Source organism: Rhodnius prolixus, unplaced genomic scaffold (assembly GCF_049639745.1).
Source record: "Rhodnius prolixus isolate KJV_2025 unplaced genomic scaffold, Rpr scaffold_11, whole genome shotgun sequence".
NCBI lineage: Eukaryota > Metazoa > Arthropoda > Insecta > Hemiptera > Reduviidae > Rhodnius > Rhodnius prolixus.
In genome coordinates, this window is record NW_027411625.1 from 10,971,004 (window position 1) to 10,987,978 (window position 16,975).

Below are 16,975 nucleotides of genomic sequence, written 5' to 3' on the forward strand. Positions count from 1 at the left end.
ACAAGAGCGATGACTTCAGAAATAAATGATCGTTGATTTTGGCTCTTTCAGTATCGTAGCTGATAACTCTTTTCTGAGACTTCAAAAACGGCTTCCTGTGGTCTCACATCATCCGCTAGCTGTCTTTCACGCCCACTAGCAGGCCCCTCGACGCGCCTTCGAAACTAACAAACTTAGAAGATTTTTGGAATACGTCAATCAAGGAAAGAATTCCCAAATCTCCAAATGTAGCTAAAATATATGCTTTTTTGTAGATCTACACATGGTTAATGTGCTTTTCATATTTAAAGTGCTGGAAAGTGAACATTGTTTTTTATTTTTAGAAAACGCATACTGATTCATTATCATTTTATTTTTTGGATACACTCCAAATTATTGACGCTTGCTCGGAGACATGCATTGCGAACTTTCCATTAATGATGTAAAGAAATTAATTAAAATTTTGTATCTATTTTTTTTGTAGTTACTTTTAAATTAATAAAATATTATGTTAGTTTAATAGTATCTTTCCCGTTGTCAAGTTTAACTACAACTATGAATATATAAATTGCCATGATTTTAGTAGGTAAGTCGCGACACATTTTTAAGATAAAAATTTGATCATGTGTATGTATGTGCATATGTGCCTTTTGCCTTGACCTGCAGAGGTTAGTGAGGTGCCTTAACTTGCATATCAATTGCTTACCTAAGTAGCTCTCCAACCTAAATGCCCCACAGGCCTAAAAAAGTCGCAGTATCCCCCGGGAAGCTGCTACGTCTTCCTGGGAATCGCCCATATTTCACCTTACGAGGGTTTTCTCCCCTAACCATCACACAAATTAGGTAGCAGTCTTCTCAATCAAGAGGACTAGTTCAAAAAGTCCTTTCGAAAAGCTATTTAATTTTAAAGAAATCAACTGTCAAAAGTCGTAACTAAATTAATAATATTTTAATATCAATATCAAGAAGCGGCAAGCTGCAAAATAAATTAGCAAGAAACACTTATTGGAAAGGGAGTGCCTTAATAAAGCCAAGTTCAAGAGACCAAGTGGATCTCGTCAGTGTTTGTCGCAGAATGTACACGCATGGACTCATAATGTGTAAATGTGAATGTACATGTGATGATGAGCTGGAGTTTGTCTGTAGGTGCGCCAAACCCAAGTAGTTGTACATTTCCACTGCTGCCATTGTAAATGTTGTTTGTACCGTTAAACTAGAATATTTGCAGGGACACTAAGATCGCTCGACTCCATTTTCTCCCACCTTTGGAATTCACGACACTTAAACTAATAAAAAAAGATCTTGAATTATTCTAATGTAATGTTTTAACTACTGGCGAATTATATGAAGACAGAATTTGTTTGTCATCTTTTTGAGAGTTATAAAAAAAAAATAATAGCCGTTGTTGAGAAGGGATTAAGTCAGTTGCTAGCACGGTATAGCACTAAAAAGCCGGAGATCCAGGTTCAAAACCAAGTGCGCTGCACTTCGATTTTTTTCTTAGCGTTTTCTACACCTTACTGTCAGGTGATGAACAGTGAAAGTTTTCTGTAGCGAGATAACACTGTCCAGAGGCAGCAGTGCAGTGAGAAAGTTCTGGGAGTCAATGCTTTTAAAAAAATACAATGTTGGATTAAACCTTTTACTGGTGAATTGCATTCTTCTATGAATACATTCTTCACTCTCTCTTCCACACTATGAACTTCAATAACAGTTAGAATCTTCTTCGCCTTCTCAAAAACTTCCAAAACCATTGAAGTGAGGCTCTCGGTTCTTTGAATTGCAGGCTTCTGAGGCTCCGGTCAACCCCACTTAATCCGGCACTACTTGCCAACTTCTCACTTCTTTCTTAGATAATGAAATGCAATAAGCCATGATATCGATTTCGTGAAATTAGATGGATTAGGTGAAGTTGTTCAGAAAATATCGTAAAAAAGCGTTTGAGTACTATATAATAAAAATTGCTACTAACTATAATTCTACTTTCCAGAGAAAATAAAAGGGAGGCACAAATAATAATAAAATTCAAAAAAGGACCTCCTATAATCTATGATAAAAAGATGGAAAATGCTAGCTTAGTGTTAGGCGAGTCTTTTTTCGTTTCCCAAGTTTTCATTAGGAGAGCCGGTCTGCAACGTAAGTTTTAAAGTTGTGGGGGCCCGACCAAATTGAAGCTGCCAATGGCCTAAACAATTTTAACATCGATAACACTGTTAATAATACTTGTTTAATGTTTTCAGAAAAACTGTTGTACAATAGAATTATATTAATTAATTAAAATGCAAGTGTAAAGAGGCGTTACACAATTTCTTATCTCTGCACTGTTTACCAGACAGCCATGTTTGTTACAAGTATATTGTCGGCCCGATAGCCACAAGTTTTTAGTTTAATTTTTTTTTTATTCCTTTAGTTTTTATTTTTTCTGGTAGTGATTATTAAAAAATATGTTATAAAATTATACTTAAAAACATTTTTTTGAGTTCCAATTGAATAAATACAGAATCAGCTCTACCACACATTGAGATCTAATCATTCAGTAAGTGAAGAAAGACAATTAACTTCTCTCTTCACTTAGGTCTAGATTTCGTAGGTTAATTACTAATAATTAATCATGCTTATTTGTAAGTAAAATAAATTAAATGGCAAAGTTGTTTATAAATTTAAAAGATAAAGTTAAATATTGAAAATTTAAATATGACCGTGGATTTTCGTGATTACTTTTGGGTTAGTAGTTTTTTTTCTTTACATTGCATAAAGTACAATTAATCTATTAATGAATATTTCTTAAAATTTCTGTTTCTCTGTCATATTAAAAGGGCGAAAAGAATAACGGCTTTGATGTGTTGTATCATAATATGAAGTATGGTTTAGTAGCTAGCAAAGAGCTAGTGGACTTCCTCCGAGAGAGGTAAGTGTGTGCTTTACATTTATTATATTTGTGTTTATTAATGTTGAAGGTGAAATTTACAATGAAGACAGCAAATTAAATTTGGAAGATACGTTCGGTCTGGCAAACTAGACCAAAACTGAGACTCAAATAATCTGTTTTTCAAATAGTGAGGACAGCCTCACTATTAACACCAGGTGTTAATCTACTTAGGATTACTGCTTCTGACTATGACATACCATAATGACATTGTAGCCCAGTTTTATTTTTGATATTCTCAGGCCAGAATGATGGAGACCCTAGTTCAAGTTTATGGACATACAAAAAAGACTAAGATTGGTGGTTAGTTTTTTATTCTCACGTGCATAAAGTTGTCCACCGTATCAATGCTACAAAGTAGACTATTTCTGAGTTACCGTGCAGATAATTACTCCGACCTGTCTGAAGACACCAAATTAAGTTTAGATAGTACACTTTGTTACAGACAAACTAGTGTACATATGTAGTACAGTTTGAACCGTTTCATAGATGTACGGCTGCCGTTGACGCGTACACGGTAAACGCTGCGTAAAGTTAATTAAAATTTTGTGAAATATATTTCAAATAAAAGTAAGGTAAAAGTTAAGAATAGACCCCTAAAGACGTGGCCTAATATTGTAGTGATTGATTTTTTACCACGTAATCCACTATAGTTAAATACAAGTATAAATTATTATGGCATAATTTTCTATTTGTACATAAATATGAGGCGCTAATGACCATATACGTCAATGCTCCGGAAAAAAAAAATATAGCGGGTTACATTGTAACAGCGAATCAAAATCATTTCAATATTACTACAACAGTATTGATAATTTTATTTCAGGTGGAAGGCTATGCCCCCACCCCCGGCCTATATTTTATTTTTAAAATAAAACCCTTCCTTGGTCTAGATCAGTGATTCCAAACTTTTTTGGTCTACCACCCCCTTTTCAGTAAACCAGCTCCCCTTTTTGAAAACAATAATGTAACTGTAATGCATTGGTTCCCAACCTTACTGGATTGTAGTCGAACTTTTTCAAAGAATGATTCGATAGCGCTCGGGTCTTGGGTGAAAAACAAGAAAGATTTTTAAAAATTTTTTATTAGAAGATAACAATATTGGTATTGCTCAAAATTTGATTAAGGAATATATATTACTGAACAAATGAATATTATTAGAGAGAAGGTTGAGTCTGGTGTAATGACACTAATTTTTCGATATTTGGTGCCATTTTTGTCATCAGCAATTCACCGCATTACACTACTTACAATCTGTTTCTTTTGTTTGTTAGTAGATTGAACACTACGCTAAATACTCTTTTGGCTAAATTTGACGATGGGAATGCAATAAAAAACTTTCTGACTATTGCCCATATGGCCGGATATAATCATGGAATTTGCCTTTGAAGCCTACATTCTTGATATCCATTTTTTAATTTCAATTTTATCTCTTCTTTTGTTGACAGTTCTGTCAGCTCCTCTTGCAGTGATAATTCTGCGGTTTGTACGTTTAAGGAAGGTTGTAGGACCCAATCTGGAATGATCAAGTTGAGGACATCCTGAAATCTATTAATCAATCTTGTAATGACCTGCGCATGGCCTATGCTTTGGCTAGTTCCATTCCCCAGGGGGTCGGCGGCTAGTCCTCAATGCCCCCTAAATTTTCTTGACCAAAAACGCCCCTTAGATCTCTTAAGCGCCCACCGGTGGGTGGTACCGCCTCCGCTGGGAACCACTGATGTAGATAACAACCCTTAATATTATTGTATCCCGCAAAGGAGTTGTAACGCAAAACTTGTGTTGGACAGATGATTCACTACAATTATTTTAAGAAAGAAAAACAAAATAACTTACCCTAATCATGGCAATCCCTATTTAGGTTTGTACACTTTAGCTATTCCTTCCAGGAATGCTCTCATAAGATCGCCGTGAAAGAATTACTCCTATGCCACGTATATTAGGAGTCAAACTGGCCATTGACTGTCCCTCGTGGTAGGTGCCTTTATATCGAACTCCATGTGCCCTCACTTGCATTCGTGTGTACACCAGTTTCATGGTATTTAAAATTTAGGGAATTGTTGACTTCCAAATGTTGAAATGCTTCATCTTCCCGACAGTCATATGACTTCCAACAGTTCGAGCAAATTGTGGATTCCGACAGCATAAAAGTATTAATGATATCTAGTGAGGTACCTATATCCCGATTTTTCACAACCCTGAAAAAGCATTTAGTCGACTTCCTCTCCCCACCACCAAATACCCATCTACCAGTCACACGTTTTCCTCTATTGTACTTCGTTTTACCATACCTGTTTTATGAATTTCGACAATCTTTCCTAATCCACCAAGCGTACTACTCTCATTCATAACAATATCCATACACACCTCTCTATAAAAATTTGCCAATCACACTCAGTAGGTTTACACAATCCTAATTCAACGCACACATCACTCTTAAAACGTTTTTTACAAAAAAAAAATCAGTCATCAATCTTATCAAGTTTGCTCCTTTCAAACCATGAACCCTCACGCACACTTCTTGTCACACCATGAGAGGAGATCGAATAATCTTGGCATCTCCATTCATATTTTTCTATCAGACGGTTTTTTGTGTCAATTTCATTTCCTTTTCACACAGTGGACATACTTGTCTATGAATAATTATACCAACATCCAGACAAAATCTCAAAACTTTCATCTGACCATCCTCCCTCAGATTACCTTCATGCTTTGAAAAAAAATAAAAGTGTAAATTAATAGCACTCACGACGGATAAGGTTCAAAAGAAAGGCACCAAAAAAGGCATGGCACTGTGACGGAAACTAATCGTGGCTGATTAAAAATTAAAGTTACATTACTCTATTGCGCATGCGCGCTTAAAATACCTCTAGGTGTCTATCTGAACTTTAGCCAAATGTAAGATTTTCATTTATGATATATTAGTTTAATGATAATGATTCGATCCAGTCCAAGTTGCTGAAAATTAACAAAAAGAAAAAAAAAATAGTAAAGCGACATTTTCAGTTGGCTGATTTGTCCAAAAGGTTATAGTCAGAGCCGTGGTGGCACCTGATTAAATTTAGGTTGAACTTTCTGCAATTTTTGGTTTGATACTCATGCTGACCGCACACGCTCTGCAATCAGCTGTACATACATAGACTAGTTTGTAAATAACACTTTTTCGTATACTCAAAGGGCTAGAAACCGTATTTCTTGTGGAAACTCAAATTTAAGATTCTGCTAATGAGAACTGAAGCCTATTAAAGGCACCAAATTAAGTTTATAATTTGCAGAGAAAATGTAAGGCTGGGGCTCAAATATCCGCGCCAAGTTTTAAACTTTTTTAGGTAGGCCTAATACCCCACACCATGACTTGCCACTTGCAGCTTGTAGTATGTATAGTAGAGAAGACATAATAAGAGTTGCTTGATTAATTACTCTGGTGAACAAAGTGGAACTTTATTTTACGTGTGAACTAAAATAGGGGTAGAATAATAGGGTAAGAAATATGGTAGTATTTTTCATCCTGTATTCAAATATAATTTTATGTTTTTGCCATCATGCGAAAAGAGAAAAAGGTTTTTGAGAACAGACATTTAAAATTTTAAAAATTTTGGTACTTCAGAAATACTTAAACACTATATAGAAACGTTCTTTTCTCATTCTCAGAAAGTATGAGATTCGATTCTCCGCATACTAGTGCCGATAATAGGCACTATCAGGAGTCCACTTGCTTTGTCTTGTCTACCTCTTTTACATTGCTGAATCTTCTGGTGAAATTGTTCCTCTTGCTCCGCGGTCACTGCTTCCGTATTTTTGGGGATGAAATCTAGGTGCCAGTCCAGAAAGGGTATTTTTAAGGACATATTTACACCCGAAAATTGTATATGATCTTATAAGCACGTTGAGACTGTCAAAATTTTTCCGCCTTTCGAGTTCCCAAGACTTTCTGAGTAACATTTTGAATGCTTTAAGCTTTTTTTAGTGGTTTAAGTTTCTTAAACTTTTTAAGAGCGTATGTATTTGTATTTTTTTTACAAAAAATTTGTGTCGTTAAATGGTGGTAATGTTTATTATTTAGGCAATTTATTATAAATATTAAAAGCTATGGCTGAAAAAGTGGAGTTAATCGATTTGTGCAGTGAACCACTCAATTAAAAATAAAAATGTAACAAACATTAATTAAAATACACCAGCAGTCCCTATGTCATATTAACCGGCGGTTCACTACAATCAGTACTGGTATCTTTTAAAAACGATGTACTAGTTTCACTTGCCTAACCATGCCTAAACCTGCATGAGTTGTTGCTTCAAAATAGAAAAATGGACGAACATCTGATAAAAACTGCAGAAAAAATTAAGAATAGTGTTACAGAAAAACAACGGGTGTTGGAGAAATTTTGAATACTTATTTAACATCAGCATAAAAAACATTATATTAATTTCAAGCCATAAGTGCCCTTGGGATAAAATCTTGTTGACTAGAGTTATTAATGAAGCAAAGTAATCACCTATTTTTTCAAATAGGTAACGTCCACTCGCCAAACTTGATATTGTTGACGGGGCGGAAGCACAACTGTACTATTAACATTTTGTCTGTCAAATGAAAGCTATCTAACTCTAACTGGGGATATCCCACTAACACGCCCGTACACATAAACAGTACACCACACCACCCCTCCCCAGATTATTTTTATATTTTTTTAATCTACAGATCAAATATTGAAGAGAATAATTGGAAGCTGGTGAGTAAATTGGCAAAACAAGCCGGAGGAAGTTGCTCGCAGGGTACGTTCGGTCCTGTATGGTCTTTATTGAGGACAACTGCGGAGCGATTGGCTTCTTTACATCTGCAGATGGTGCACAAAGTTGGTGACTTAGTCAAAGAAGTTTCCAAGTATGCTGAAGATTTACATAGGAAACATAAAACGGTAAGGATAATGACAATAAAAATTTAGGTTAAGGTAAGAATAGCAGACCTGGGCTATTTACTACCTCTAATAGATGTGCCTTAGAACCTTAGTATTTCTTTGGCTTGGGTTCTGCTGCGTTCTTATCTTGGCATTTAGGGACATTTAGCTCAACTGTTTCTGTTATGTTTCAGGTTAAAGAAGAGGAAGGTGGTACCCTGGAAGTGGTGCAAGCTATACAGTCCACATCATTGACCTTACAGAAAGCACGTGACTCGTACACGCAGAAAGGCATTGAATTGGATCGCTTGCGTAAAGAGAGTGCATCACCTAGGGAATTGGAGAAAGCTGAACAGAAGCTGCGTAAAGCTCAGGATGAGTACAAATTGTTATTTGATAAATACGGAGCCGTCAAGGAGGAATTCGAAAAGAAAATGTCCTTAGCGTGTAAGGTTAGTCATTAGGTTTTATATCATGAAGGAGCAATGTTGCATGGTCGTGGATGTAGTTATTTTTAGTCCAAAAAAAAGGTTCGTCGATAAAAAAAAACAAAACGTTTACTGCTGTATTGTTCTTTGATTTTCCTAGAAAAAGCACACATCGACTTTTTCTCAAATGTCTCCCTTGCAGAAACCGGAAAAGGCGTGCAATCCCAATCCAACTAGTTCTGCAGTTAGTTGACCAAGATTTGAGATTGAATTTTTGACTCGGCAACCTCTCTGAAAAAGCCTCATCAACGCCACGTGATGTCACTGCACTAGTCTTTTTTTCTTAGGTCCATTCACCAGTTTATATATTTTTGAAAATCGTGGCCCGCAGTATGCTGAGCAAGTGTATCCTGCCCATTTAAAAGAGTGCTATTTAGCTTCTTCAGCTGTAGACTGTTTTTCCTGTAGTAACATAAAATTATTAATGACTACTTGAAGATCGCAGGTTCCTTCCTACAAATATTTTTATTTTTTCATTTAATCAAATAATTTTATTTATGGATATTTTTAGTTTATTGTAAAATCAATATTATTTTTGTTGACTTGTTTCCTTTTTCTTCTGGATACCTTCTCCATCATCTTCCTATTCCTTGTCTTTACCAAGGGTTTCATCGATATCCCCTTACCCCTTTTCCTAAAATGTCATAGCGCTCAACGAGCTCCTTTCTCCTCAATAAATCACTGTATTCTGTTGGCCAGAAGTGCAACTTTAATGAGAATATTTTCTGGCAACTTTCGCTAAATGAACTCCAATGATTTTTTAATAATTGGAATACTCACTATACAAATAGAGATCTGAAACATTTTTTGGCACAACATCTAACAGATTTTTTAGGAAGTTAAAGTTTCACTTCTACAAAGTATTACCTGTGTTGTGAAAGATTCAAACATCTGTAAAATATTTATGGGTTAGAAACATCTACTAAAATTCCAAGTTGGAAGGTTATCCGGATGTGCAACTGTCATGGTTGCCTTTTTTAGCTTTTTGTATTTTGCTGGGAGCTTGGACATCTCATGGAATATTTATTTTAGTGGGATTCTGGACAAGCTGTAACTTAACGCTTTTTTAACAGAATCATTATATTACAATGAAGGTGTACAGTATTGAAGGCAACTCTTTCTAGAGCAGATTCTAAGATTAAAAAAAATTAATGATGTAAATTGTGGTAAGGGAAAGTAGATTAAATTTTTAATCTTGTTGCAAAGTTACCTGATTTTCTAGATTTAACTTAGCTGTTTTTTAAATCGTACGTATTTTTTTATAAGCTAATACCGCTTCTGAGAGAGTGAAATGGGTAGCTAGTAATGAGGTAAGCTTAGTGAACCGTAAAAAAGTGACTGGTGCATCGGAAAACTTGGGTTTTAGAATGCAAGAACATCTTTATTTAGAAAACTATATTTTATTGAATACAATTAACGGTGGCTCACTTGGTTTTGTGATAGCATTTTCAAGAGGTCGAAGAGATACACCTTAAGCAGATGAAGGAGTTCTTGACTACCTATGCCGAGTTAGTGGAGAACAATCACGACCTAATGGGTCAAGTAAGTATACAGTTTGAATTAAGCTATGAAATTTCTGTTGTTGCAGCTTAATTACTCAGAAAATCTCTTGATCTGTTCTCAGGTGCACATTGAATTCAAGAGGCAGTGTCTAGAAATGACTGTGGACAAGTTACTCGAACAATTTGTACTCAACAAATACACAGGTCTCGAGAAACCATGTAATAAGAAATATAAATGTGTACTATAGTATTGTAAGAATCTGCTAGCTAAACTTTTGCTAAAAATTAGCGTTCCACGTTTTAAACAAACGAATTTCTCTGATATGACAAACTGATGCTTGGTGGCTGTGATGGATCAGTTAGCAACCCAATTGGCGGGTCAAGGTCTTCTTCCGTTATTTTTTTTTTACTCTCCTCCATATCCTTTCTTCTTGCCTGCTCATTTTTTGACTGAAGGTATTGCCTGTTTATATGCTACATAAGTAGGACATGCATAATTAGTGCAAATGTTTAAGAAAATGGCTAGAAATAAATGCAATTAGAAGACAGTCAAAATGTGCCATTTACATGTTGATTGTCAAGTCGCTTAAAAACTGCGAAGGAAAAAAGTAATTTTTAAAAATCAACAGTCAATTGAAAAACTGCAGTTAGTTGACCCTGAGGTTTAACGGTCGTGTTTTTGGTGCTCTTAATTATTTATTATTTTTAGTGGTAATAAACAACTTTTGAACAGTTTTTTGTGAAAATTCTGTTAAAAAGTGTTCGGAACTTAATTGTGTAAACATTTCTTTGAAAAATTTAATATATAAAAAAATTAATTGTGAGATTTATAATTAAAAGTGAAATATTTTAATAACATCAAATAGATAATTTGTTACTTTTATGATATCAGGAGTAGTGGGGTGCAGATAAATAATACCTATAATCTGGTGGGAGGCACTAAAGAGAGAGCTTGGACACGATTATTTTTCCATACACAGTTACTGTATAAACTAAGGTTAATTAACTATATTTTATGTTAATCTATGAGTGTCCAGAATTTCCACGAAACAGTCAGATAATTACTCTTTGTTCACCTCATACGCTCTTAATAAGCGCAGAAGTAATAGCTCACCAGGGTTAGAATTTAATGAGGAAAAACAGTTAGGTGAAATAGAACATTTAAATTAAGCCATTATGGATACAGATGATCTTTTGAATAAATTAAAAATAATGTTGGATAAATAAGTAAAAGCATCGTCCAATAAAGTTGATTTTAATAGACTAAAGGCGCGCTTAATTAAATTAACAGATAAAAATATACAGACACTAAGAAGGGGGTAAATATTTGTCTTAATTATTTAAAAGTCAAAATTATCTACTTAAAAATATAGTGGACAACTTAATAATGTTTACTAATCGCAAAAGGTTAATTTTTAGAGATTTACTTTTTGTTAGGGAAGGAGAAGAAATTACAGCGATCAAGGAATTATGCGGTATCAATTTTGGCATATAAGAAGAACTGCTGATTGATAGATAGAATTTTTAAAGTAGGTGGCAAGGAAAAGGATATCGCCCATTATTAGTAGGATTCATTAAGACCTCGATGTGGCCAAAGTGTTGTAGAGTACTAAAAACTCAAAGGAACAGGGATATGAATAAATAAAGATCTGCCCTACGTTGTAAGAAATAAAAAGAAAAAGTTACTGGAAATAAGAGCTGTTGACCCAGAAGTGAAAATAATTATGGTTTATTATACTGATTTAAATAACAATAGAAGGTTTCACTGGGAAGATGGAAGAAGACTGACAACGGGAAAAGATGGATACAGGTATTGAAGCAGATGACGGATCTTCAATTCTCAATGGCAAATACAAGAAATACCAAGGAACCTAGTCCAAAAAACGTCTGATTCTAGTTTTTCAAATAATGTCTGAAAGTCATAATCTGTCAATATTAAATTACAATATAGCTGCATTTGTAAATAAAATGGATCAAGTACATTTATGTCAAAAGTTTTAAAAATTAATTGAAGTGGAAATTCGTAGAAAAAGAGTTCGAATTTCTTTTTAAGGTGTTAAGTTATTTTGGGTATTTAGGTACGATTCATTAACTTCCTGGATATCATACAAGAAAAGACATCTAAGAGTGTGGTATATACAGAAAGGCCACGTCGACTGACACTATTATACGCAACAGATCCGACCATCCTACTCAACATAAACTAGCCGCCTTCAAACCGATTTGACCTGACTAACAGATTGAAAACCACACGCCTTGCACAGAACAACTAGAAGCATGAACTCAAGCGATTCGAACAACAGCCGAAGATAACAGTTATATTACCAACGGTATTAATAAATTCTAAGTATAAACAAACATTGTCCATACTAAGACCAAAACAGTAACCCATCCATTATTATTAGGCATTTTTACTTATATTGGGAACGTGACATACCGACCATGTAACTTTTTTAAGAAAAGGCCTCAAAACCGCTTATAGGACTAAACAACTAACTGGGAAACAGGATATGTGTACATACCGAAACATAAAACCTTTATGACAACAGCGATATTCATAAACTAGTTTGTCCAGACTGCGATAATACCTATATGTATCAATCAATATATTTAACAATGCAACAATTTTTATTTTCCAAAACAAATGAAATAAGTATAATTCCGCGTTTTCTGCTTGAATTCGCGCGCCGCCCGCATAAAGTACAACTCCAGGTTTACAATTCTAAAACATTACACTAAATACATACACTAAACCTTCAAACCCTAAAAAAATTACTAGTTTTCTTTAATTTTTACAATATATTTTACGATTCATAAACATTTTGAGTAAGACACATAAACACCATGTAACCTCCCTCACTCAATCAGCAAGTATAGTGCGAGACGGTAACTGCTGGATCAATTTGAATCACCAAATTAAAACGAAATTTCAGTATTGAATTCGTCATTCAGCAGAATACGATAGCACAAATTTCACAAAATTAAATACAAATAAAGAACTATTTGTATTTAATTCATTAATATTGAATATTCATAAACTATACCTACTAATTATTAATTTCCTATAATTTTTAATGCCGCATACATACTTGGCATAGTGCCAGTAATTTTAACAAAGGATGAACTTAAAGCGACGGAATTTATCTCCTTATTGCTGTACTCAACTTGCGCTTAAATCTGATATATATATATATATATATATACACCTTATATATATCAGCCTTATATATATGTATGTAAGGTTAATTTCCAAAAGTACAATGGAATTTTACGTATTTTTGAAATGTCTTCTGTAATGATTCATGGAAACATTGTTAACAGGCGAAGTTAAAGTACTCAGAAAGCCCGAGTAGTAACAAGAGGAAACAAGAATTTTTCTGGCCCTTTTAACTGGCTAAAATTACGAGTTGAAGTAAAAAAGAAACGTTGGGTACTTGCTGATTTGTGTACCTTTTGTCATTTAATCAACCCTTATACTTAACTTTTTAAACTAAGTTTTGGTTAAGGAGATAAGTAGTTAGGTATTGGGCTGACACCTCAACTCACTTAAACATTTTGAGGAAAAGCTGAGTCCATAAAAACTCGAATTCTGATAACCTTTAAGCACTCCATTAGAAATAAAGATGTCGCGATGAAAGCTAAATTTTTAAGTTTTTAATCCGGTGATGAGGGCAATTATGAGTTACGTAGCCCAAGTGTCCGGACACAGCGGTCCCAAATGGACAAGGAAATTGACTCGTTTTTTCTTGAAAATTGTTTATGCTCCCTAGAAACATGCCTGTTACCGTCGTATATCCTGAAACAAGTGAACTATATTTACAATATATAAAGAAAGTTATGGCAATGCCATAACATCGTTAACCAAGAATAGTAGCTAAAGAAATAATTAATAAGGAAATTTATAGGTGTAAGGATTGTCAACAGTTATGTAAACAATACGGATTGTTCAGCAGATGGACTAGTTCCACGCTGTACATTACTTGTTTGATTTTTTTTCATGAATATATTTTTGTTCTGTATTTTTAAATAAATTATTATTATTATTAATACGGATTGCTAATGTTAAATTATAATGTGAATAGTAACACTGTAGATTCACTTGCAGACAATTTATAGCTTTTAAATGGAGAATTCAAACAAAACTTGCTGTGCAGTGCTAGTCAGTCGAGATTTCATTTTAAGTATAAACAAATACTAACTTTCTTGAAAATCATAACAATAATGAAAACAGTATTCGGATGTTGTCAATAGTCTTCAAATTACAGGCTGAGGCGTTTATCTAAACTACGACATTAGTAGAGAAAAGAGACCCCATTCATCCTACCAAACTTGATCTAAATCGGGTTAAGATTTACAGAATTACTGGTCATCATAGTTTTAGAGGGGGCCTTACATACATGGAGCTACCTCTTCTATTGGATTGGTACAACGTCTAGACCCACAAAAGCCAAATATGTACTTGAAGTTCCGAATCGAATGCCACATCATTCGTGAAAATCAGTTATTGGTTTAGGCGCTATGTTGGTTACAAAAAAAAGATAAGCGGTACAATTTTGGAAAATATCCATTTCTCGAAATCTATTAAATCTAAGTCGTTCCAAAAAAAAAAAGTATGAACGAGGATACGTCCTATACTCTAATGAAAATTGGGGAATTTTATCTTTCATAGAGAAAAAGAATGGTAAATATTGGGTGCTTTTGAACGTTCTACTTTGTCGGGCGGTTTTTGACGATCTTGAGATTTTTCTTTGGTCTCTTTGACAGTTTTAAAGATCTAAAATTAAAAAAAAAATACAAGTGCTAATGTCATCAAATTATCTTCTGGGCCTCTTAAAACCATTTTTCAAAAGCCTTTTTTGAAATTTATATTTAATGTTAGAGAGGGGGAAAAGTGGAAAGTAAGAGAATTAAAAAATTTATTTAAGTTTTAGATAGTTTTTTAACAATATTTCACAGGTTAGTTTCGAAATATTTTAAAAAGATAATATTCTGTTTTAATAAAAGATTAAAGATAATATTCTGTTTTTAACGCCATCGTAGCCTTTGTTCCTTCATTATCACCGTGTCTTTACGCGTGATAACCCAGTCAGGAAGGGTTCATGATCAGGCAGAGGAAGGTAATAGCGTGCCTGTCTATAAATTGTAGAAGCGATGAAGCAGTTTGACCTTGATCCGCCAGTTGGGTTAGCTGCTTCTTTAATTCTGTCCCAAGAAATGAGCACAGGGCTGCAAAATAACATGTCGTTGGATAGATTGTTTTGAACTCTTTTCCAAGCATCTATTCAGGCTCATTATCAGGCTATCATGCATCTCGAACCATGTTCTTCTGTAGCGAAATGGCTACATTTCTTACAGCTATTATTTACATTTCTGAGTCTTCAATCTTCTGAGCTTGCCGTCTCAATTAACATACCACTTGTTTCGAATGTTTATACTAGGTGCTTTACTACAAGGAAGTAAGTATGAGGATAATATTTTTCTGTGCAGCCCTGATATAGTAAATTCATTGCCTTGTCCATGTTCTATTTCATGTGAAAAAATCTAATGTAATATATTGTACAACTTTCTCTTATTAGAAAAGTGTTATTCTCAGGAAGTTCTAAATCTTGAGTTTTCCTTTAAACTACGATCGCCATTATTGATTTTAGGTGGGACGAGAAAAGTAAAAATACTGCACTGCACTTATTTGAAGCAGCATTGTATATATTTTTCATGTCATACTCTTATTGCAGGTGTCCTGGAAGTGGAAAACCTGTCTGAACTGCTGACGCCCTCGGAGAGTGGCGCCCACAAGAGTATGCCGGCGGGTTCGGTCGGGCAGCCTGCAGGCACCCAAGTGCAGCCTCAGCCGGCGGTCACCGCCAAACGGGAAGGTAATTGCGGTGTTTGGGAGAAGTCGCGCCACCAGTCCCGTCGTGCTACCTCCTTACTAAATATCTTCTTGCCTAACTCCCAGGGTACGTAGCCTTCCTCTCTTATCTGCAATCCTTTACACTACCAACAAGAGTGTTGCAGAAACAGTCATTATAGATCACTGGGCCCTCAACAACCTGGGGTCTAGAGTTCGAGTCAACCAGTAGTACATAACTCAAGAGCTGGAGTGAACACTCATTTACGGGCAGTTCACACTGTGGATTTTGCCTCAGTTCTCTCTCGAACATTAGACTGTATACTGAGCTTATTAATAAACTCAACCAGATTGAGAAACATTGTCCGTGTGGATTAAACACTCTTTTACCCATACTTGATAACATGATTCTGTGATATGTATACTTTCGTGCAAAGCAGTGTGATCTCACTATCCAAATCTTTACTATCTAATAAACTCAACCAATTAGAAGAAAATTGCTAAGATGGTCTAAACACTGTTTTTAGCGCTGTGTGGTCTGTGATTGTTGTCTGAATGCTCTCACAAACCTATGAAGCGTATGCATTGAAGACCGTGAGCAATATGAGCCCACTGCGGCACAGTACAGCAATCTAGGATCCTTGATCTGTTTTCTAAGTCTACATTGTCTGGTAATACTGGCAGGATTCTTGCCCTTTCCGTGCTCCGTTCTCTCGGTGCTCTCTTTCAGAGAGACCGGGTCGATTTATGCCATAATTTAGACTAATTCATATTCAATCTTTAGCAACATCCAAACCCTTCATATCTATCTTTATTTATGTGTATTTTTAATATATCATTTATTAGTAAAGACTCCAAGTATGAAGAAAATGTGGGTACTTAATTAACAATAGAAATGCCATAAAAACAAACCAAAATATTGGCATAGGAGTGGCATATTTGGCTGGTGAAGTGACCACGGTGTCTTGCTGTGATGTGTTACAGGCAAAGATCGTGCAGAACTGGCATCCTCAGCGCCAACCAGCCCTACGTCTGTGGTCCATGCGCCAGACACCATGCCAGATGCCACTCCACTGCCAACTAGAGCAACCACAACCACCGATTCTACATCACAAGTGCCATCCATTTGTCGCCAACCAGTCAGAGCTTCCAAATGTAAAGACTATAACGATCTTAGTGGATGCATGGGAATCTACACGTTTTTCTATTTAGTTTATTTAGTTTTGATTTGGACAAGTCTTTAAAGGCAGGAATTCTCAGAAATGTAAAGGTGACTAGTGTCACTTAGTGATTCTGAACTCTCTCTCCTACTAAGTCTCATACTCCTCAAGGGTGGTACA

General features: G+C 35.1%; 1 protein-coding gene across 10 annotated transcripts in view; it reads left to right on the forward strand.

Annotated features, from left to right (window-relative positions):
- The first annotated feature begins 2,451 nt into the window (after window positions 1–2,451).
- LOC141459279 (F-BAR domain only protein 2) overlaps window positions 2,452–16,975 on the forward strand; it is a 32,895-nt gene continuing 18,371 nt past the window's right edge. For 2 of the 10 annotated variants that reach the window (XM_074138160.1, XM_074138161.1), the window contains exons 1-8: window positions 2,452–2,703; window positions 2,796–2,887; window positions 7,602–7,818; window positions 7,992–8,249; window positions 9,729–9,827; window positions 9,910–10,006; window positions 15,520–15,744; window positions 16,620–16,790. In XM_074138160.1, the coding sequence (XP_073994261.1) occupies window positions 2,674–2,703; window positions 2,796–2,887; window positions 7,602–7,818; window positions 7,992–8,249; window positions 9,729–9,827; window positions 9,910–10,006; window positions 15,520–15,744; window positions 16,620–16,790 (1,189 nt within the window). In that variant the 5' untranslated portion in view covers window positions 2,452–2,673. The remainder of the gene's footprint in view (window positions 2,704–2,795; window positions 2,888–7,601; window positions 7,819–7,991; window positions 8,250–9,728; window positions 9,828–9,909; window positions 10,007–15,519; window positions 15,745–16,619; window positions 16,791–16,975) is intronic. The other 8 variants (XM_074138163.1, XM_074138164.1, XM_074138167.1 and 5 more) reach the window with 6 other exon arrangements.